The following is a 21,581-nucleotide window of genomic DNA, read 5'->3' on the forward strand; positions in this document are numbered from 1 at the left end:
CCAATATTCTGCTCTTTCATAAAATATTTTTTTGAAGACATGGCTTAGCTGGCACGTACTTCAGGTCCCTCCCTGCAGGCCGCAAAGGAGTGTTAAGGTGCAAAGGAGGGGCCTTCCCTGTGAGTGAAGGCTTTTGCAAGGTTGGGTCTTACAGGTGGCGATTCCCTCCAGCTGAACCACATGGTGATGGCGCATGAAGGACAACCAAACCATCCCCAGCCCAGCTGCCTTAAAGGTGGCACTTGTGTAGCTTATGAAACGGGCATTTTCTAGAACATTTTCCTCACACGTCCCACTGCTGAGCATCTCCATGTGACTGGACGAGCCAATGACCTGGGTAGACTTAATCCATTTCTCCCATCATGGGAAGGTGTCCCATCACCTCTAGTGCTGAATGCCATCAAGACATTGGTTTTCTTGTGCTTCATCTGAAAGTTTTTACTCTCATGGCTCCTGCAGCACATGCAAGGGCAAACCCCAGGTTTGCTCCTTATGCCCAACTCTTTTCTATGTATTTTGTTTACTGCTGTCATTACTAAAATATTATCAGCAGTTATAATAACGTGTAAAATTACAAAATTTTATTATAAAATAATAATATTGTTCTGTTAAGGAATATTTCCATGGCAGACTACAGAAGAGTCCTAAAAGCAGAGGTATACATGGCATTTACTTGCCCAGAGGCCCATGCCCACACAGGGATCCTTGAGGCCTTCTGCTCCCATGGCTGAGGGCTGACTGGGAATGACAGATCACAGAATCATAGGATTCTCTCATTGCTGCTGCTGGCATCACTCCTGGAGCGCTCCCAGTTTAGCCAGCCAATCCCACCCCCCTTTGCTGCTTAAACTACATTGAAAGGGGGTAAGTAGTGCCTCCCTTGGCATGCACACAGGAGCTATGCTGGTGCCAAACTGCAAGAGCCGCTGCTTCACCAAGACTGTCAGGGATGTCCCCAGAAGCCCACAAACTAAAAATAATAAGCCCAAACTCTTGTGGTTAGATGCTAGGCGTAGGTAGCAATGGCAGCCCAACAGGCCCCACTAATCATGGCCCACCACTTGTAAACTGGAAGCCATCACAAAATGCTGCAACAGTCCTCAGAGGTTTCTCCACTGGTTCATTTTGTTGATTAGCATTGAATTCAAAGTACCTGTTCATTTGAAAGCTGCAGTATCAATCCTATATCTTCTTTAGGCTTACAGCAACTACGCTAGTGCATGTTCCCTGAAAGCCATGTATGGATCTAAGCTGTTGTGCTATAAATATTTTTCTATCCTGGTCCCATAGGTTAGAGGTTAAGTAGGTTCAGGCTAATCTTGACTTGTGACCCAGCTTCGCAGGTACTGGCACTGAGGTTAAGCCCTTTTCCACAACTGGCCTCTGCCTTTTGTGGGTTGTGATGCAGCCCATGCACGCTAGATGGCCCCATGAGAACACAGTGATGCTTGGAAATTCTACCGGAAAACTGCTATTTTCAGATTAAAAAAATAATAAATATATAGCTGGTTACACTAAATTCGTTCTCAAGAAATTATTTAGACTGAGTGTTTCAAGGTTACTGGAGGGCAATTGGCATACGTCTTATAAGGGAACCCTGAGAACTAAGAATATCGAAATAGCGCTGTTTTTATACTTATACAATAAAGATGAATGTCATAAATAGTCATTCCTAAGAGAAGCCCACAGACTGGCTATAGCTAGGTTGCTGTTTTTGTTACTAACGTAAGAATGGAGATACCAGGGGAAAAAAAAAGAAAGAGAGAGAGATAGAGAAAATAAAATTTGTTTAAGTGGAAAACTTAATGCAATGTTTCCATGACAGAATGACTAATTTTGTGTAGGTTTCTTACCCACCATGTCTAATAGTAAACCTTGCAAAGAACTGTGGGCAGGTTTTGGGGCCTGACAGATTGTACAATAAAGCACTAAGCACTGCCAAATTACAACCGTGAAGTCTGGCCCTTAATGTGGTTTTCTGTCTTGATGAATGCCTTTAAAATATAGGAAATTGAGTGAGACTTCGTATTAAAAAAACAAAACAAACAAACAAAAAAAAAACAAACAAAAAAACAAAGGAGTCCACTTGTGTGGACTTGGGATCAGAAGTGGTTTTGGCTTCAGGAACCTGTTGAGATTCATTCATATTAACATCCAACTAAATGCATCTGTCAAAACCCTGACTGCTGAACAGTAAATGCCAGGAGTGGTCCCACGGGTGATTTTTAGCACTTCGACACAGATTGTGAACCATACTACATGTCTTCTTTAGGGTCGGGTCCCCAGCAGGATTTATTTCTGCGTCAAGGAAGATTACAGCTAATAGGATTTGCTTCTTGGAGGCTGTTGGCATGTTTGGTGCAAACCCTGTACAGAGCTTTCTTAAAGGAGAATATGGACCCTATTATTCGCCACATTTTTCTTCTTCTTCTGGCCTTCCACAAGATAAACACTTCTTTTTCATCTTGTGTCACAGGATGCTCTTGTTCTCAAGACAGTTTTGGAAGGTAAGAAAGCTAGTTACCCTAGCCGTAGCATCAATGAAGCAGCTTGGAGATTCCCAATATATATTTGCTGCTGTGGTGAGGACCAAAACCAAACAGATGGCCGCATGATATTCCTCTGCTAATACTTGCATATTACTAGCTTGACCATATAATGAGATCTCTTTTATTATCCTGAGATATGTAGTTGCATATGTAGCAATTTTTAACACTTAATTGTATTCTTTGTGGGAAAAATGGGTGTAAAACCAAATTGAAGGATGTATGTATTGCTTATGTATGCCATGTAGACAATACCTTATAATTCTTTGGGTTATTGTAGACCTGTACAGAAACCGGGTTTGTTAGCCATATACATGGTATGTGACCTGGAGAATTTTGTTTTCCTCCTTAGGAGTTTACTCTGCATGTCTGCACTGCTGAGGAAGATCCCTGAAAACATCCCTCAAGACATACGAAAAATTAGAATAGAAAATTCTCACCTAACAGAATTGCCTCGCAGGTCGTTTGCAAACGTTAGTGCCTTGGAGTATCTCTGGCTCAATTTTAACAACATCACAGTGATGCACATCAAGAGCCTGGAATACCTGCCGGCTCTGAAGGAGCTGCGCTTGCAAGGGAACAAATTAAGTTCAGTGCCATGGACAGCATTTCAAGACACCCCAGCTTTGAAAATCCTGGATCTGAAGCACAACCGGCTGGACGTCCTTCCAGAACACGCACTCCGCTATCTGCCCAACCTGACCTATTTAGATCTATCCTCAAATCAGCTTACCGTCATATCCAGGGATGTCTTCTATAGCTGGCCTATCTACCAGAGAAGCCAGAGGGTGGAGGGGCAGATAGAAGCTATTTCCAATGCTGTCCTGGCCCTTCATGACAACCCATGGATTTGTGACTGTCGCCTGCGGGGATTTGTCCAGTTTATCAAGTCAGTTGGCCCACCTATTATTCTGATGAATTCCTATTTAACTTGCTCAAGCCCGAAATTCAGGGCAGGGAAATTTTTCCATGAAGTGGAGCTCAACAGCTGCATGAAGCCACTAACCTCAGCCCTTGACACCAACCTGACAGTCCCTGTGGGGCAGAACGTCACCCTGACCTGCTTTGTGCAAGCCAGCCCTTCCCCAGCTGTCTGGTGGACCTATGCACTGAAACTTTTAAGAGCATTTAATGGTAAGCAATGATTTTTTTTTTTTTTCCCTTATTTGGCAATTTTGCTATTCTGCTTACATAGGTCTTCAGGCCATCTAGTCACCACATCAGTTCTCAGCCCCTTTGGAGTATCACAGTCAATGTGGTTGCAATAATCCAAATAATCTTAATCATCCTATTGTGTCTAAGCATGTCTGACCAGCAGAAGAGCTGCTTCATGCAGGAAATCTGTCAAAGATGAAGGGAGCAATCCTCATTTTCATGCAATTATTTTGTGATATGTGGATTTTTATTAGTAGCCCTTTCATCATGTTACGTGTTGTAAGAACTATCAATAGTGTCACAGCCATATACATATATTAAATATGTAGCTATCTAGACATGCATATATAGAGAATATATAGTATAAACTACGTACACATGCACACTGCTTCTAAATGTGTGTGTGTGTGCGCTCTAGACAGGCACATATATATATACACGCTATATATTATATGTTATATATTTTTACAGGCATTTGTGCAGAAGCACACACACAATATGTGCACGTGCATGCACACACACTTCTAGACTATTCCCATATGTTTTCTCAAGAAATATCCACGCAAATCACAAAACCCTGAAGCCATGTTGCTTGTCTGTGCCCACTCACGTTCTATTAGCAAAATAGATGACATTTTTCTCCATAAAACATGCTGATTTGTCTGCATTACTGAGAAGCTCACAATAGAAGGACTTTTCCCTTCCTTCTCGTCCAGCTGGAGGCCCTCCGTCACAGTTATTTTTGCTATGAACAGTCAACAGGGCAACGTGCTGTTTTTGTAAATTCAAAGCTAAGATGACATATAGACACCACACAGATTATGTGTGTTCCTAATAAGCCTGCTATCTAAATAAAATAGTATTACTCCTTAATCTTGGACCCCATTTCACCATTTTAGCAGCACTTGTGCATCTTTCTGTGACCATGGTACGCCCAGGTTTTTCCTTCCTGTGGTCCTGCTTGGGTAGATTCATAAGGTTATTGGCTATTTCATAAGGTTGTTAAAATTACATTTTTCTTCCAGCCCAACACTTCCTGACACCCATGTGCCATTTTTACATTTTATTTATATTTTATTTTATTTTATTTTATTTTATTTTATTTTATTTTATTTTATTTTATTTTATTTTGTTTTGTTTTGTTTTGTTTTGTTTTGTTGTGTTTTATTTTGTTTTATTTCATTTTATTCTTTAATTTAATTTAATTTAATTTAATATTTTTTATTTTATTTTATTTTATTTTTTTATTTGCCAGAGCTTCTTGAGAATGAAAATTTTCAATATCCAGCCTAATAGAGGCTGGAGCATGTGTCCAAAATACAGAGGTACCTCAGGGCTCGCCCTGCTTTCTTACAGCCTGAACATGCCAACAGCAGATGGCACATGGGCAGCTTTCTCCCTGCCCTGCCTCCAGGCAGGTATTCGGGTGTCCCCAGGCATTTAGGGGCTATGTGGTAAAGAGAATGTCACTCCAGGTTAGAGTCACAGAATGTCCTGAGTTGGAAGGGATCCAGGAAGATCATTGAGTCTACCGCCTGACTCCGCACAGGCCAACCTAAGAGTTGAACCACATATCTAAGAGCATTGTCCAAATGCTTCTTGAATGCTGGCAGGCTTGGGGCCATGGCCACTTCCCTGGGCTTGACCACTTGGGGCTTGACCATCCCCTCGGTGGAGAACTTTTCCCTAACATCTGACCTTCCCCAGATGCAGCCTTGAGCCAGTCATTTGTCCCCCCAGCCCATATGTACATCCAGGCTGACACTGATCCAGGTGCAGAATCTGGCAATTGCTTTTGTTAAATTTCATACAGTTGGTCATTGCCCAGCACTCCAAGCTATCGAGCACTCTGTAAGGCCTCTCTTTAGGAATCGATGGCTCCTTCTAATTTAGTATAGTGCACAAACCTACTTACTTCATTGCCTCTTGGCCTGGGTAACACTTCACCCATGAGCTCTGTGGGGTTTGGTGCATGCCCACACCCCAAGTCCCTTTTCCCCAGGACGGGCCCCCTCACCTTCACCCCTCTCTGGGACAGTCTTGGGGCTGCAATATGACCACCCTACCCACTGATTCAGCTCCCCTCTGCCCCACAGTGTCCACCCAGCCCATCAGCGAGGAGACTGTCCGCTCCGAGCTGCTGATCCCAGCGGCACAGCCAGCAGACGCCGGCAACTACACCTGCACTGCCTCCAACTTCTTGGGCAACGCCTCGGTGGCCATCGCCCTCCATGTAGGCACCCTGCCAGCCTCCGCCCCCGTCCCGGGCTGGGCCCCTGCTGCCCCTGCAGAGCCAGGTGCCCATGTGGAGGTGCGCATTGCCAAGCAGACGGTCTACGGCATCACCCTGGAGTGGTTCGCGGCGGCAGCGGTGGCAGAGCCAGGGGAGACCTGGTACACGCTGCTGGTGGGCCGCTACGACACCGCCCAGAAGGATGCCATCTACATTGGCCCTGGCGTCAACACCTACTCGGTGACTGACCTGCTGCCCGCCACCAAGTACGAGGTCTGCGTGGCCGTCCGCAACCAGGCGCCTCGCAAGGGCCAGTGCGTCGTCTTTGTCACGGGCAGCGATGTCAGCCAGCTGGAGCAGCGTGAGAAGCTCATCCACATCGTTGTCATTGTCTGTGCCATGGTGTTGGCCGTGCCTGCTGGCATGTACGCCTGCACTGCTGAGGCCCGTCCTGGCTGCCTGACCCGCTGCCCCGCTGCCTGGCCCCGCCGCCGCCGCGGGGGCCAGCCACCAGCCGCCGGCAGCAAGGAGAGCACACTGGACAGCCTGCCTGCTGGCAGCCAGGATGGGCTCTGCCACCCCGAGGGTGGCCGCAGCGCCCGGCGGCCCCCGGCCCACGAGGAGCCCGAGCGGCCTGGCAAGGTCCGGCCGCCCCACAGGAACAGCGCTGACCTCTACTAGCTCAGCCCCCGCCTCCCTGCGACTGCGGGCACATGGCCTCAATCCAGTCTCCATCCTGCTGGCTTTTTTGAGAAGGAGCAGTGAAACTCCGTGTGTGTCATAGACCTGGGCCATGGTGGGGTGCACGGCCAGTGTCCCCAGTGGGCTCCCAGAGCCCCGGGCCTGGGGGCCTTGGGGTGTGCAGCTGCACCCCAGCATCCCCAGCACTGCCACGGAGCAGCGCACACAGGCACACACATGTTGAGGTGCCCTTGATCGATCTGAAGAACAACATGACCAAAATACTTTGTAGTAGTTGCTTAAGAAATGTTTTAGAGCCACTACTTGATGGCTTCAATCTGAGATGAAAGGAAACAAACATTAACAAAAGTAACAAACCCAACAACCACATAGAAATGTGCAGCGAAAGGTCAGAGCTGCCTGCTACCTGCACAGGCACATCTTATTTTAAAAAAATATTTCCTTAGCTTTACCAGCCAGGAATGTGGTTGATAGGGAGGTGTGTTTGCAGTGCTGGATTTCTGTTGGCTGCCACGTGGAAAAAACCCAGTGCTTTTTTGTCGTTTTTGTTTGTTTTCTTTTGTTATTCCTCAGCACCAGTGTAATGGCACAGCAGTGGAGTTTGTTTTTTGTGGATTTGTTTCTTGATAGGAATGTTTTTTGTAAGAGGGAGGGAAGGGACTTTTACCCGTGTCCAAAAGATGTAGCGTAGATGACCAGTTTAGTTTACCACATAGCCACGTGTTGCGTTAAAGTAATTGGGAGTGATGCCCAATTAGTCGTCGTGAGTCTGGTCACGTTCAGGGTACCGGAATATCACTGTTACAGACGCACAAATAACATAATACACCCTCAGTCTAGTTGTGTTCTATGAACTACCAAGGCCACACTTTGGTCGCGCTCAGTGAGAACTACCACAGCTAGATTTAATGAGTAGTGCAATTTATTAAGCAACAGGTACACAGGTTCTTTGGACTGCTAGCGATAAATACAGTGTCTGCAATGCACCTACAAATACCAAAAGTACAAGTAACTCAGCCTGGCCATAAACGCGTTAAAAGGTACAAAGCAACTCTAAGTTTTCCAGGGAGGCACTTGGTATAACCAAGCGTTCAACTCTTACCCAAAGGCATCCCAGTGATGGGAGCGGAAGAGAGGCTCAGCCTGTCAACTGATCCCAGAAGTCAGAAGGTATCCTTCATGATGATATCTTCCCTAACATCCTCTCTCCCTTAAGCTAATTTACATCATTATTTTCTGTCTTTTAGGTGGAGCTTGAGTGACTCTAGTCATGCATAGCTTGGTTACAATTGGTGCAAAATGATCTTGCTTTGCTTTAAAATTATAGACTAGAAAATTTTAAAGTGCAAGCATGAGAGGCATGGTTACACTTTGGAGGCAGGTAGCTTTTGGGATGGAGGTGTGTTTTAGTATTATTATGGGCAATATTCACCAAAAGGACAGCATTTTGTCAAAAACATGACAGGCCATTGGCCCTGGGTAGCAAATGTGTAGCTTACCGGTTCCGGTGTGCACAAGAACAATCAAGTTCCCATCTTATCACAGAGCCTGGCCACGGTGTCTCCACTCTACTCCACGCTGTATTGTTCTGTATTGTTCCTCTCAGAGTCAGCACAGCAAGTTCCCCCGGCATGATCAACATCTAAGGCTGGAGGCCTAGGAAACCTCTACGTAGAGCTTAGTGATATGGTTTAGTGGAGGACTGTTAGTGTTAGGTGTCAGAGGTTGGACTCGGTGATCTTGAAGGTCTCTTCCAACCAGGATGATTCTGTGATTCACTCTACCTGGTGTGGTGGTTTTATGTGTGTGGGCAGCCGCTCCTCAAAGGGAAAGGAGGAGAAAAGGCGACGAAGAGGGCTCAAGGGTTGAGATAAGGACGAGATCGCTCAACAATTATCGTCATGGGCAAAACAGAGTAGGGAGACAATAAGATTTATTGCCTATTACTAGCAAGCTAGAGAAGTGAGAAACAAAGAAAAGGAACCAAAAACACCTTCTCCCCATCCACCCTCTTCTACCTCCTCCCCCCAAGTGGCACAAGGGAATGGGGGCTGCGGTCAGTCCCTGACACTTCGTCTCTGCTGCTCCTTCACAGTCACTCCCTGCCCCTGCTCCCCGTGGGGTCCCTCTCATGGGATGCCGTCCTTCCCGAACTGAGCCTGCAGGGGCTGCCCACAGGCAGCAGCTCTTCAAGAACTGCTCCCACACGGCTCCATACCACGGGGTCCATCCCCCAGGAGCACACTGCTCCAGCACGGGTCCCCCACGGGTGGCAGCTCCCCCCAGACCCCCTGCTCCTGCGTGGGCTCCTCTCCACGGGCTGCAGCTCCGGCCCGGGGCCTGCTCCTGCGGGGGCTCTCCGTGGGCCACAGCCTCCTCCAGGCCACATCCACCTGCTCCAGCGGGGGCTCCTCCACGGGCTGCAGCGTGGAGGATAGGTTGGGACAGGTTGCCCAGGGAGGTGATGGAGTCACCGTCCCTGGGGGTGCTCAAGGAAAGGTTGGACGTGGTGCTTAGGGACATGGTTTAGTGGGTGACCGTGGTGGTAGGATGGTGGCTGGTCCAGATGACCTTGGAGGTCTTTCCCAACCTTAGTGATTCTGTGATGCTGGGCCTGACTCCCGCCATTGGGACAAGTGGCTGCTGCACTGAGCAGGCACGTCCCTGGGGCAGGGGCCAGGGTCTGGGAGCTGATGAGCCACCATTGTGCCAGCTGCCAGGCTGGGCAGCCAGCCAGGCGCTAACCCCAGACGCAGACGCGCTGCCTGCACAGCCTGCAGCTTCAACATCAAGGCTTGCCACCTTGCCAGAGGCAGAAAAAAACAACAAACAAACATGCATAGGAGAGCAACTGGCCCAGGCTTGTAGAGCAGCTACCTTTTGGAGGGGGGCAACATACTTTTTTTTTTTTTTTTTTCCTTTTTTTTTTTTTTTTTTTCTTTTTGGCCTTGTTCTTTTCAGCACAATCAAAGCACGTGGCTGACAGACCCACAGCCCTTGTCATATGTGTTGTTAGAGACCTTGTCAAAAATACCAAACCAGAGTAGAAACCTTGGCTATAGCCAGAGATAATGACTACTATGACCTAGCCAGAGATAACGACTACTGTGACCTTTACTGTGTGGCAGTATGCCTTTCTAGTAACAAAAGCTATGCTTCCTTGTGTGCTTTCCATGCTCAGGCCCCCAAGTTTCCTTCCCCAGCACCTCCAACTGCTGCAACTTACTGTGTGGCTTTTAAAAAACATGTTTTGTCGATGCTGACTTTTGATGTTATACTTAAAGAGGCTTGTTAGTGTTAATGTAATAAACATGACTGATTTTCACAATGTGCAGTGTCCTCTGCTTCATTTTTGTTCTTTTACCATTGCAATTTGCAAAAACCCTGAGTGCTGAGGAGCAATGGGCACCACTGCAGGGAGGGGTGGCTCCAGTCCCTCCTTAGCAGTGCTCCCCAAGGGAGGGCCCCCGCGGCCCTTCAGAAGCAGCCAGCCCAGTGGGGTGACAGCCACGGCCTGGAGAAACCCCTGCAGGGATGGAGGGCACACAGAGGGACGAGCTGGTGCCTCCGCTCCTCATCCAATGCTCGGCGCAGAGGCACACGGCCCTGCTGGGCCTTGCCAGGCTGGGAGCCTTCAGCTTGGGGGCCGAGCTCACTCTGGTGATTAAAGCCGAGGCTCTGAGGCACTGAAAGTGCTGCTCCAGTCTTGGTGACGCTGCTGAGGGGACTTCTGCTTGATGCAGTCAAAACCCCCCATAAGGTAAGACTTCCTTTCCTCTTCATGCACAAATATAGAACTTTAAAATAAAACCTGACTTGATGACCTGGTATTTGTTATGCAAATGAAGTCAAGAAGTCAAATAAAACCTTCCTAACAACCTTCCTAACACAAGCTCACCGTAAATGAGTGGGGCTCCCTATCTAAACAAGGGTGAGAGATGGAATGTCAAAAATGAGGTGGGCTGATTATTTCCCACCACTGCAGCCTGGTTTCTCAGCCCTGGCTTAGAAGAGGAACCCTTAGAAGAGGAACCCTGGCTTAGAAGAGGAACACCTCTTCTAAGAACCTGCAGGAAGGAGGGCACTCCGGCTTCCTGAGGCGGTCAGAGGTGGCAAGGAACCACGGCTGCTGTGGGGATGGTCTGGGGGCAGACCTGGGCTGCACACAACAGGGAGGGAGAAGCAAGGAGGCTGAATCACAGCAAGGACACAGCCAGGGAAAGACAAAACCTCTGATGACCATGTGCAGGATGCGAGTACTTAATTGCATGCCCAGGGAGCACTGGCATCGAACCAAAACCTGCTGCCAGGCGAGTAGCGTGTCTGCCCCTGGGGCTGTGCCACAGCTGGGTGCTGAGCATTTCTGCCGTCCTGGCAGTGGTCACACAGCAAGCAACCAAAAAGGCATCTCTGCCAGGAGAAACACACCATGAGAAGAAGAGCCATTTGTAAATTTATTTTTTTTTTTAATTTATAAAAAACCTCTGAAGTTGAAGTACAAAGTAACTGGAAAAGTCTCACAACATAGTAATAAAACAACTTTATTCCCTCTTAAATATAATCTCTAACACTAAGCCTGTAATTCCTGCTAAATCTCACTTAATTGAATGGTCTTTACAGGCTTTCCTCATCTGAGAATGACCACTGAATACTGGCTTCAACACAACATCAGGAAAACAGTAGTATGGGGAATAGATCACAAGCCTTTGGTGCCCCATGAAATGTTGGAGAGCCTGCAGGAGAGACAGCCAGCGAAAGGAGCCTGTGGGGCTGCAGGAGTGGGACCAGGGCTGAGCAGCGGTGACGGGGGCTGTGTGTCCCCTCCCTCCAACCCGCTCAGGGCCCGAGGATGAAGTGGATGCAGCGCACAATGCAGGGGCCTGGGAGCCAGCAGCAGGGGTAAGCAACAGGCCCTGAGGGAAGGCAAGAAATGGGTGGAGGAAATGAAAGACAAATTGGGAAAGGAGCCATTGGCACCAACAAGGGTTGCCGTGCTGCCACACTCCTCCCTGCCAGGCCTCCATCACTCCTTTGCTCCCAATAAAGCCTCTGCCTGGTTCAGGGCATGGCACTCAGACTAAGCTGTCCTTACAGACAAGTTTTACAGCTGCACAGTTCCTCATGCAGCTCCTTGTGCAGTCCCATACCAAGGGGCCACTTCAGATAAATGTTTTAAGTGTGCATTTTATTTGTGTTCCTCCCCAAACCAGGCAGACTGCTGCTCCTTGCTGCTCTGCAGCCCTCAGTCCCTGACCTGCGAGGAGCCGGAGCTGAGCCCCGATGCACTGCGTTCCTGGGGAGCTGGGCCCAATGGCTTGTGCTGCGAGGAGACCCAGGGCAGAGGCACCGCCTGGAGCCCTGCACTACCAGGGCTGGTAACCACTCATGCAGCAAACTCAGGGCAGCACCGGGCCCTGTGGCCCCTCTCGGCTGCAGCTCCTGGCTCAGCCCATGGGCGACAAGAACCACAGTCACCCTCTGGCTGCTGGGTGGAATAAATGTAAGTTAAAAAATACTTTTCTCTCTGTAAGTGGGTGATTTGTCATTGAACCAGCTGTCTCCTAAGGTAATGAAACCCTGGTGCAGCTGAAGGGAATAGGACCAGCTAATGGGGTGAAGGAAGAGGAGCCCCAGAGGAGCAGGTCCACTGGTCCAGCTGAAATGACAAAAGCAGCCATTGATGAACACAGCATCCTACCACTTAGGGTTTGCTCCCCATCTTGATGTTTATGGTGTCCGTCCACAACAGCAAACCCACGGCAGCTGGCGCAGACGCCTTATGGGGCCAGGGCTTGGGCACAGGGCGCTGCTCCCCCTCCAGATCAGTGCACGCTGCCTTCTCCCCAGGTAACAGGAAACAGCCAGGCCCAGCTGAAAAACACCTCTTCAGAAACAAACATGAGAGAAACTGTGGGGAGGGCCAGTAAAAAAATCTTCTCTGCCTTCAGTGCCTTTTTACTGTCACCTAACAGGAAAAAAATGTCATCGTCCCCACCCCCTTTCCAGTTAGCTGTTGCATAATTCAGTCAAAAACGCTGCTAGGACAAGCCAGAATATTTTATGGAAACTTCCTTTTGCACTCACCAGTCCCTGGAGCAAGCCAGGAGAGGTGATGAAATACATTTCCCGACACCTCCTGCTAGCAGGATAAAAAAAAAAAAAAAAAAAAAAAAAAAGTAATCTTTACAGACACATCCCTGACCGACATATGTGACTTTCCAGCACTTGTCTCTATTTTTCACTTATCATTTTTCTCTTGCCTTTACCTTATCTCCCCTGCTGCTTTAATCATGTCCTCCTGCTGGCCTGCCTCTCATTAGGGGATGTGGTGTCAGAAGGAGGCAGTATCGAGCGAGTGCTGCTACTGAATTTCTGTGCTTGCATCCTGCCATGGCTGGTCCTTCCGTCCCCTGATTAGCAGGCAGGTCCAGGGTGGAAGCAAAGCGCAGCATCATGCCAATGTGCTCTGGCAGAATCCAGCATAAGCTGCAGAAAAATGAAGAACTTGTCCAAGCCTGCCCGCTTACCTGTGGGATGAGGGGTACCGAGGCCATCAGCACATTGTTCCGCTGGCTGCTGCCTTGCACGTCGTGCCCCGAGGGCAGCAGGCACCACCTACGTGCAGCCCACTCTCAGCGTGCCGTACCGCTGCTCCAGGAGACCTGCACACCGACCCTGGTGCCGCAGCCAGGCCAGCATCTTCAAAGCTGGACCTGGGAGTTGAGGTGGGTTTTCAGACACCTCAGACCCCCCTGCTGGACCAGATGAGAAGTGGCATCTGCCAGCACCTCGGCTGCAGAGCACCTCGTTTGAAGAGCAGGACTCCAGCTCAGGGCCTCCGGAACAGGGACAACCTGAGCCGCTGGTTGCTTGGGGAGACTCTGCCTGGTGCGGGGGCGTACTGAGCACCCGTCAGACAGCTGCAGGGTGGAACCAGCACTGGGACACGACACGAAGGAACGGCAGTCCTAACTGGGCACAGACTGCAGCGTTTCGTACAGGTGGGGCGACTTCGTATCACGTAATACTTTCAGAAGGTGAGGGGGGCTATCAGAGCAAGAGACTGCTCTCAGTTCACAGGGTGCTGACAGACACAGGGAAGACCACGGCACGTCATATATCCACGCACAGCCACAAGGCGCAGTCTCTGGGGCTGCCAAGAGCGCCTAGATGTGGGGCTCGGCGATAGCTGCGTTCCTCTTCTCAAACCTCATTTTGAGCTCTGACACCAGAGCGTTGTGGGTGCTGCTGTGACCTCGCTTCTTCAGCTGCTTGTTGATGAACTTGGGGGTGAGGGAGCCGGACACGGTTGGCACCCGCCACCCTGGGGCGTCACCGCTGGGAGCCAGGGCAGGGGGTGGCGGGGGCACGGGGGCAGCTGGTGGCACGGGGGCAACCTGGACGTTGTTGTTGCTGTTCTCGTTCTGCAGGCTCTGGGCATCATCCTTGACGACAAACTTCTCCGCGGCATTGCTGGGCCTCTTGAACTTCAGCCACTCCATCCTCACCGTCCGGGATGGCTGGGTCTGCCTCTTTTTTATGATCCTTCTTACTGGCATGATTTTGTTGGAGCGCTTATTGCGCCAGAACATGGCAGTGGAGATCATGATAGTTATCAGCACCATTATGCCCATGACACCAGCTAGCACTCCTAAGGCTTTCATGGGGTTATCTTTAGTTTGCATCAAAAAGGCGGCCATAGGCCCTTTGTGAAGAGTCTGTAAAAGAGTACAAAGAAAACACATGACTTACTCTGTGGGACAGACAGCGACCTAGAAATTTCATTTGTCCAAAATATGTAACAAGCAGGGACCACTACTGGAAGTTGTCTCTAAAGAAAGGTGAGAGTCCAAGAGCCAGTCCAGCCTTGCGCAATTTAGAGCAGGAGACCGGGCAAGTGCTGCAGTGTTGTGAGAAGGATGGCCGTCAAACACGAAAGCTTACAGGATTAATACTGCCAATTAGGGCAGATTCCTGCGTATCACCTTGGCGTTTGTTTAACTTGCAAGAACTGAGCAAGAAAATAATTGGCTCTGGGATCTGCAGCCGTATTGTTGTACTATATTTCAGAAATAATTTCCTAGGAATAATAGCGTTGAACCCAAACAGAAGTTTATGAGTAGAAAATGATCTTTCAAAAACAGCCGCAGGTGATACGGTGATGCAGTTTATAGGACTATTACTGAAAATGGCATTTAAAAGATTATGAGAAAACTGCACTTTATAAAATTACAGTGTACAAATGAGTAGTTAGCAGGTATGTGCTGCATTCTGTTTTCAAGTACTCTTTTACAGACATAACAAAACTCTTTGAGGTAAGGGACATGATTAGAGCTAAAGAGCTTTGTTTTCAGAAATAAGAGAAATAAGCAGTGACGTAAGCTACATATGGCATATTAAGGACAAATGAATGACCAGTTCACTTTGCAGCTTAGCGCACTGTGCGTCTTGGAGGTCCCCGTATAATTTTGCGGATTTTGCCCTGCGGGTGGAGCTTGGATCTTTTCACACTTTTCCAGTACATGATGGTGGAGATCACCATTGTTACAGAAATGGTGGAAAGGACGCCACTCATGCAAATTCCAAATATCGTCCACGGACGCTTCTTGAGGCCTAAAATATAGGATTTTACCCTGGACTTGATCTGGAAATGTCAAAAATAAGAGAAACTGTCAACCCACGCATGGTTGTATTTGAAAGAGGTGAGTATCTATTATAAACACAACTAGAGAGCTAGGGTGAGTTATTTAGGGAACAGGTAGCACGGAAAATAAAGGCAGCTGAGTGTCTTCACTTCACTTCTGCATTTTCACAACCTACCTCAAGCACATTATCCAAGACCATTGTTCCCATAACCTGAATGTTTCCTATTGGCAAAGAGAAATGGGCAAATACGTGCTATTAGAAGTCATGGACCACCTTACCTTACGGGTAGGGACCAATTTTCTTTGTTATTGTTGTTGTGCAAAGTTTTCCCATTATTCAATGGGCAACAGACCTGAGCTAGAAAAAGCAAAGCAGCCCACGACTGTCAGAGCTTGGATTCAACATCAGCTTGCTATTGTGCATTACACAGATATTGTGCACTTAAATTCCATCAGATGGCAGAAATTCTATCCTGGCTTACCTTAACTTCATGTGAAAATCTGATGAATTAAGTGTCAGACAAACCCTGCTAAGTAGTACATGGCCTGAAATGAGTCCACTTATAATTATGAGTGTTTTCGAGATCTATTCTGTAGCGTGGCACAGACGGCTACATAATATGGAACCAACACGAGGAAGATGACATATACTTAAGAAGATGCTATAGATCAGTAATAATTATTTGACTAGCTATTTGCAAATCTTGAATAAATGGGATTAGACAGAAGTACGTGTCCCATGTTGTCAGTGTACAACGGCTCCAGGGTGAGAACTGATGAAGATCATACGGTGAGTTTCAGAGCACAGTTTCATTCAACTGCCCCTCATCTCGCTAAGTTTGATACTTGTTCAGAGCTTCCAGGTATGAAGAGGTGATTAATACCGAAGCTAAACCCATTAATAGTTAGCTGGTTCAGCCTATGTTCTAATTATTGGGCTGGTATTATACAAAGCTTTGTCTAGAATAAGCCTTGGATGACAACTGTTCGGTGATGTTTGCATAAAAACACGAGGCATTTTGTAAGCATACCGTGGTAGAATTGCTGTTTGGTGTGGGCATGACACTTGCAGGATAAATGGGAAGAGTGATTTGCAAAACAAGTCTGGAACGTCATCATCTTAGCTGTCCTGCAGACAGGCTTATGGTAAGTGCATGTGTCACCAAAATGCTTTGCTATCCTGTCAGTGTCATCACCGTGACCCAGTCAGGTAATGCAGAGTCCAGGTCTGAGAGAGGTTTGAGCACCCTCTTACAGTCAAAGTGTGGGAGCATTTGGACACCTAAGTTTAAGCACCTCGTCTCTGAGCACTCCCCTGCACAACCGAAACACCTTCAGGGCACCGCACCATTACCAGTAGTACGTCAGAACGGGGTCATCAAATAGCGCCACTTTGTGATTTATGTAGCTGGTACTTTTTCCCTAGGAGGCACGTTGCGTTTTGGAAAGCACTCATCTTTCTTGAACAGATTAAACAATGGCAGATGCACAATGAAATGAAAGCTGTAACGGGAAACACTGTCATATTTCTGGACCTAAACATGGAAGAAATGCTCTCTTTCACAATAGCCATTACAGGAGTTACAAATACCACTGCTCACAAATTTTGATAATGTTCTGATGGTTCTTCTGCTGTGATTTCACAGCTATAATGAGAACTGGCCCAGAGAAGGGCTGGCAGACAGTTCAGAACTGTGGCAGAAGTTTGGAAGTAGCTAAGCTATGTATCAGTTTTGAGAAAGGGGATGTCCAATCCTGGGGCAAGAATGCAATTAAAGAGATTAAAGCAACCGTTTGGAATAAAACACACCGTGAGCTATTTCTCACTTAACACGCACACATGGTCCTGGGCTTCTCATGCAGAATCCTTACAGCCACCTGTCCCCTGCAGGGAAGCTCCTCAGCCAGCATCCCTCAGTGCGCTGAGGTGCCCGGCTCGGCACCCCTGGGACTCGCCAGCTTTTGAGGGGCCAGTCTCCAACACTAACACGTGCCTTTGAAGCTGGTTTCATGGACTCAGCACTGTGCAGTTTAAGGACAGGTAAATGCTTTCAGGCTGTGAACCTGAAAGGCAGGCTGGGGAAAACAGCTCTCTGCAGGACACGGGCCTTATTGTCACCATCCTTCCTCCACAGTGGCTTCCTCCTCAAAAACCCCAAATTTACCAAAGAAGATGCTCGTGTCTCCTTTTGCTACTGAAAGGGTGACTGATTTCCCTCACTTTTCACTCTTCTGCCACAGCAGTCTGCAGCGTGCAGACATCCACGCCTCCCAGCAGCTTCTCAAGAGCCCTTCCTAGTGCATGGGTTACAGCGTGCAGAATGAGTGGGCAGTGCATTATCCTGAGGTTGGACCCAACAGGAGCGTGTGGTCGAGCTGTTTAACCACCACAGCAGCTAAGGCTCGTCAGCTATATTTAGAAGTCTCAGTAAGCGGGCAAAGCTGTTAAGAGCCCAAGTTGTCAGAGATTATAGACAAATCGGGTTGTGCTGACTTGAGCAAGTGCATCTGCAAAACAAACCAGCTGGTTCTGAGGAGTCCACTTCCACATTTATAGCATTTCTTGCGTTTTGCCTCAGATTAGACCTAGCCTTGTTGCAGGGATGGTTGCAGAGTGTGTAAGAGAGGAGGAAATATACCTGTGAGTTTGCTGAACCTTTCAGTCAGGGGAATGTACTCATCAGGTATATTTAGAAGTCTAAATCAGTGGCCAAAGCTATTAAGAACTAAAGGTGTCACAGATTATGCTCTCTAAATGTGGACTAAAGCTCCAGGCCATGAAGAGCTGTAAATAAACACCCCCGTATCCTTGCAGAACCTCAGTCACGAGGCGGCAGGGGGATCCCCCATCAGGCCAACCTTCAGGATCAGGATTGGGGGATCAGCTACCAGTGAAAATCGTGGGCAGCAGGAAGAGATTTTTTGAGTGACATTAGGGTGCAAAAACCACGGCTTTTTCAGCATAGGCTTCTTATTCTGTTGAGAAAGGATAGGAGATTAACAGATGCCATTCAGTACCAATTTCCATAAAAACAGACTCAGTTAAATTAAAAGGCCTCTGGAATTTTTTACTGCTGTATTGTTCCAACAGCAAAAGGTCCTTTTGATGTGCAATACTGCTGAACTTAGCCACAAGGCATCTATCTCGAAGGGCACAGCCTCGTGCTAATTGCAATGGTAAATGTTAATCAGAAAATATGCCTGTTTAATTACTTGGTGTGATTAACACTGCAGGAAACCTCTGGAGGATGCATTCAAAAATATCTTCCTTATCCAGAACCAGGAATACATAAATACCCACCAAACAGCTAACTAAAAGAGACTTTGTGCAGCTGGAGCATGGAAGGATGACAGGTAGATTCGTAGCAGTCAGAGAGGGAGAGAGAGAGAGAGAACACGCAGTGTCCCTATGCCAAGAGACTGCTTTCTGCACAAAGTGCTACCAGCGACTGTTTTGTCTGGGACACTGGGAATGAGCAAGAGCTTCCTGCACCACCACGGCGCCTTGCCCACATGGAAGCTGGAACTTGAGTCCTTTTTCAAGGAGATGTGATGCTCTTGGATAAAACAAACAAACAAACAAAAAACACAACTCAAATAATTACAAGCAATGAAAGAAGTAGTGGAGAATTGTGCAGAAGCTTACAGAGGACATGACATAAGATTAGTGCTGCAGGTCCTGCTGAAGAGACATACTCAAGTGCAGAAAGAGGATGTTGTTGCTATTTCAGCGCACGTGCTAGGACTTGGCAGGGAGAAGAGCATGGGAGGAAGGAATATCTGTGTCTGAGAAGAGCCCAGGTCTTTGGAGCCCTCTCTGCTTCCCCTTTACACATTATTAAGGGGAAGCTCCCTCACTTTGTGCACACCCGGAACAAAAAGAAGAAGAGATGAGATGTTGGAGGAGACAACTTCTTTTCATCACATGCTTACGTTACTTCACACACCAGAAGGAAATCCAAGAAACTCTTCATCCCAATGCACCAGATGCTCTTTTTTTTTTCTTCTAGATATCCTTCATTGGCCCGTATAGAAGAAGGAAGCCCCGGTTCAGGGATATAACTTCCCCAGCAGAGCAAGTGTGGGTACTCTCACTCTCCTTGACACCCCTCAGCCCTAGCCCCACACACTATCAGATCGGTATAAGGCTCATCTGTGCACCTCGGAGAGGGGAGAGAGAGCCGGGGGTATGGGGAACCTCCATTTCCACCTCACCTGTACTCTGGGGCCAAGAGCTGGGGACAGTGCCTGAGGCCACCTGGTGCCACACACTCTGACAAAATGCCCCTTGTAAGAAGGTGCAGGGTGAGCCTGGAAGGCAGACAGTGAGGGTGGGCTGTCCTGCTGCTGGCTGTGGGTAGAAATTCTTATTTGTTGCATAAAACCCACCAAGACTTACGGTTTCCATTGGAGAAAGAGGAGAGAAAAAAAAAAAAATAGAAAAAAAAAAAAAGAGAGAGAAAGAGAAAAAAACAGAGAAGGCCAGCTGCTGTCTGTAGGAACATATTTGCATCTTTGCCCAGTATGCGTCTGGTCCAGAGACTGTCACGCTAATGATGTGTTTCCCTTCTACATTAAAGGCCATTTCCTTCCTGCTGGTACCTACTTAAAGGCATAGCAAGGCAGTTACGATAAATAAAAATCACACAAGCATGCACTGCTCAGCATAAATTGCTGCCTGTCCTTTGGTGGATGAAGAATTTGGACTAACAGGACACTCTCAACATATGTTTGCTATCTTTTAGAGTGGTCTTTTGTCTGCTAATCATACTGCAATTATTAAACTCACATCCAAATTCCTATTTACTTAAAGCACTTCTATAAAGTTTGCTCACTTTTCCTATGTCACTAATTTTGACTTGCAAAAAAGGTCTAATATATTTCACTCTGACCCCAGTTACTTTCTATTAATTTTTTTGCGGGGGCGGGGGAGAGATTGTTTTCTTCTCCTGAATGTAAACAGAAGATCAGAGATACAGCAGTTAGGATTTACCTTTACTCTCAGGAGTCTATAGTCCTTAATTCCTATCTGTCTCCAACAATCAAATGCAAGAAACTCATCATTAAAGGTCTGCAAGGCATATCCTATGAGGAGCAGCTGAGGACACTGGGTTTGTTAACCTTGGAGAAGAGGAGGTTGAGGGGTGACCTCATTGCTCTCTACAACTTCCTGCGCTCATCTTTTCTCCCTGGTATCTAGTGAGAGGATGCACATGAAAGGCTCAAAGCTGTGTCAGCAGAGGTTCGGACCAGACATTTAGAAAAACTTGTTTACCAAGAGGGCAGTTAGACATGGGAACAGGTTTCCTAGAGAGGTGGTTGATGCCCTGTGCCTGTGTGTAAGATACATTTTGATAATACTCTTAATGATAGACTTTACCACTGGGTCAGCCCCAAAGTACTCTGATAGTACTCTGATATTCTTGATCAAGAATCGCCCCAGCACCATTTAGGATTTTTCTAAAATATTTGCTTACCTCCTCTGTGATATCAATCTTCAGAACTGCTGTGGTGCTGAAGGAAGGGGAGCCTCGGTCTTTGGCCTGCACCACCACTGACCATATACAGTCTTTGTTCTTTGTAATGTTGTGGATGATGTCCAGGGAACGGATATAGGATTTCAGCTTGATTTCCCCAGTGCTTTGGTCTATATCAAACACATTGGCTGGGTCTGCCTGCATGATGGAATAATCCACAATGTTGTTGGGTTCTTCTGCATCTTGATCTATAGCCTGGTTGGGGAAACGTAAAGAACAAAGATGTTATTGTTTTGCCTGAAGACAAAACTCTAAAAGTTTCTGAGCATTCACTTCTGATAATATCCATGTGGTAAAATTACTGACTGCTTTTGTTTAGTCTTGGAAACAAACTCCCCTTTCCTGGTGTCAGCTATGCTACATTTTCTAATGAAAAATAGCAGGGCTAGAGTTCTTTTTGTATGAATGATTTCTGTTCAAGATTAAAGGGAAGAAGATGAAAAGCAGAATCATAACCTGTAGGCTGTAAACGGTCTATTGCTAGGGACTTTCTCACACAGCATCGGGGACAAATGCTGAAATTAATAGAGAACAATGGAATTAGCTCCACACACACTAAGCTATAGCTGCCTTAAGTTTTTTGCTGTGGTATTTATTCTGCTAGTGTTAGGTGTTGCATAATCAGGCTTGACTATATGCATTCAAATATGCATAACATTGGATGTTCTGCTCCTTTGCCTGTGAATTGCTGTTGCAATGTTTTTTAACCTCCTGTTCTACACTGGATCACTATATATAGTTCTGCAAAGTGAAGGGAATCAAG

At 47.3% G+C, this 21,581-nt stretch overlaps 2 protein-coding genes across 5 annotated transcripts in view; one reads left to right on the forward strand and one right to left on the reverse strand.

Annotated features, from left to right (window-relative positions):
* The first annotated feature begins 2,084 nt into the window (after positions 1 to 2,084).
* On the forward strand, positions 2,085 to 6,615 carry LRIT2 (leucine rich repeat, Ig-like and transmembrane domains 2). The gene is made up of 3 exons (XM_035330049.1): positions 2,085 to 2,507; positions 2,899 to 3,680; positions 5,798 to 6,615. Exons 1-3 carry the CDS (start codon positions 2,260 to 2,262, stop codon positions 6,613 to 6,615), a joined length of 1,848 nt encoding a protein of 615 aa, XP_035185940.1. The 5' UTR covers positions 2,085 to 2,259.
* A 4,478-nt stretch (positions 6,616 to 11,093) lies between these two features.
* Positions 11,094 to 21,581, reverse strand: part of CDHR1 (cadherin related family member 1) — a 53,507-nt gene continuing 43,019 nt past the window's right edge. For 3 of the 4 annotated variants that reach the window (XM_035330663.1, XM_035330662.1, XM_035330661.1), the window contains 2 exons: positions 20,759 to 21,013; positions 11,094 to 14,354 (listed from right to left, as the gene is read on the reverse strand). In XM_035330663.1, the coding sequence (XP_035186554.1) occupies positions 13,803 to 14,354; positions 20,759 to 21,013 (807 nt within the window). In that variant the 3' untranslated portion in view covers positions 11,094 to 13,802. Of the gene's footprint in view, positions 15,281 to 20,758; positions 21,014 to 21,581 lie in introns of all 4 variants that reach the window. The other variant, XM_035330664.1, reaches the window with a different exon arrangement.

Source organism: Oxyura jamaicensis, chromosome 6 (genome assembly GCF_011077185.1).
Source record: "Oxyura jamaicensis isolate SHBP4307 breed ruddy duck chromosome 6, BPBGC_Ojam_1.0, whole genome shotgun sequence".
NCBI classification, from domain to species: Eukaryota; Metazoa; Chordata; class Aves; order Anseriformes; family Anatidae; genus Oxyura; species Oxyura jamaicensis.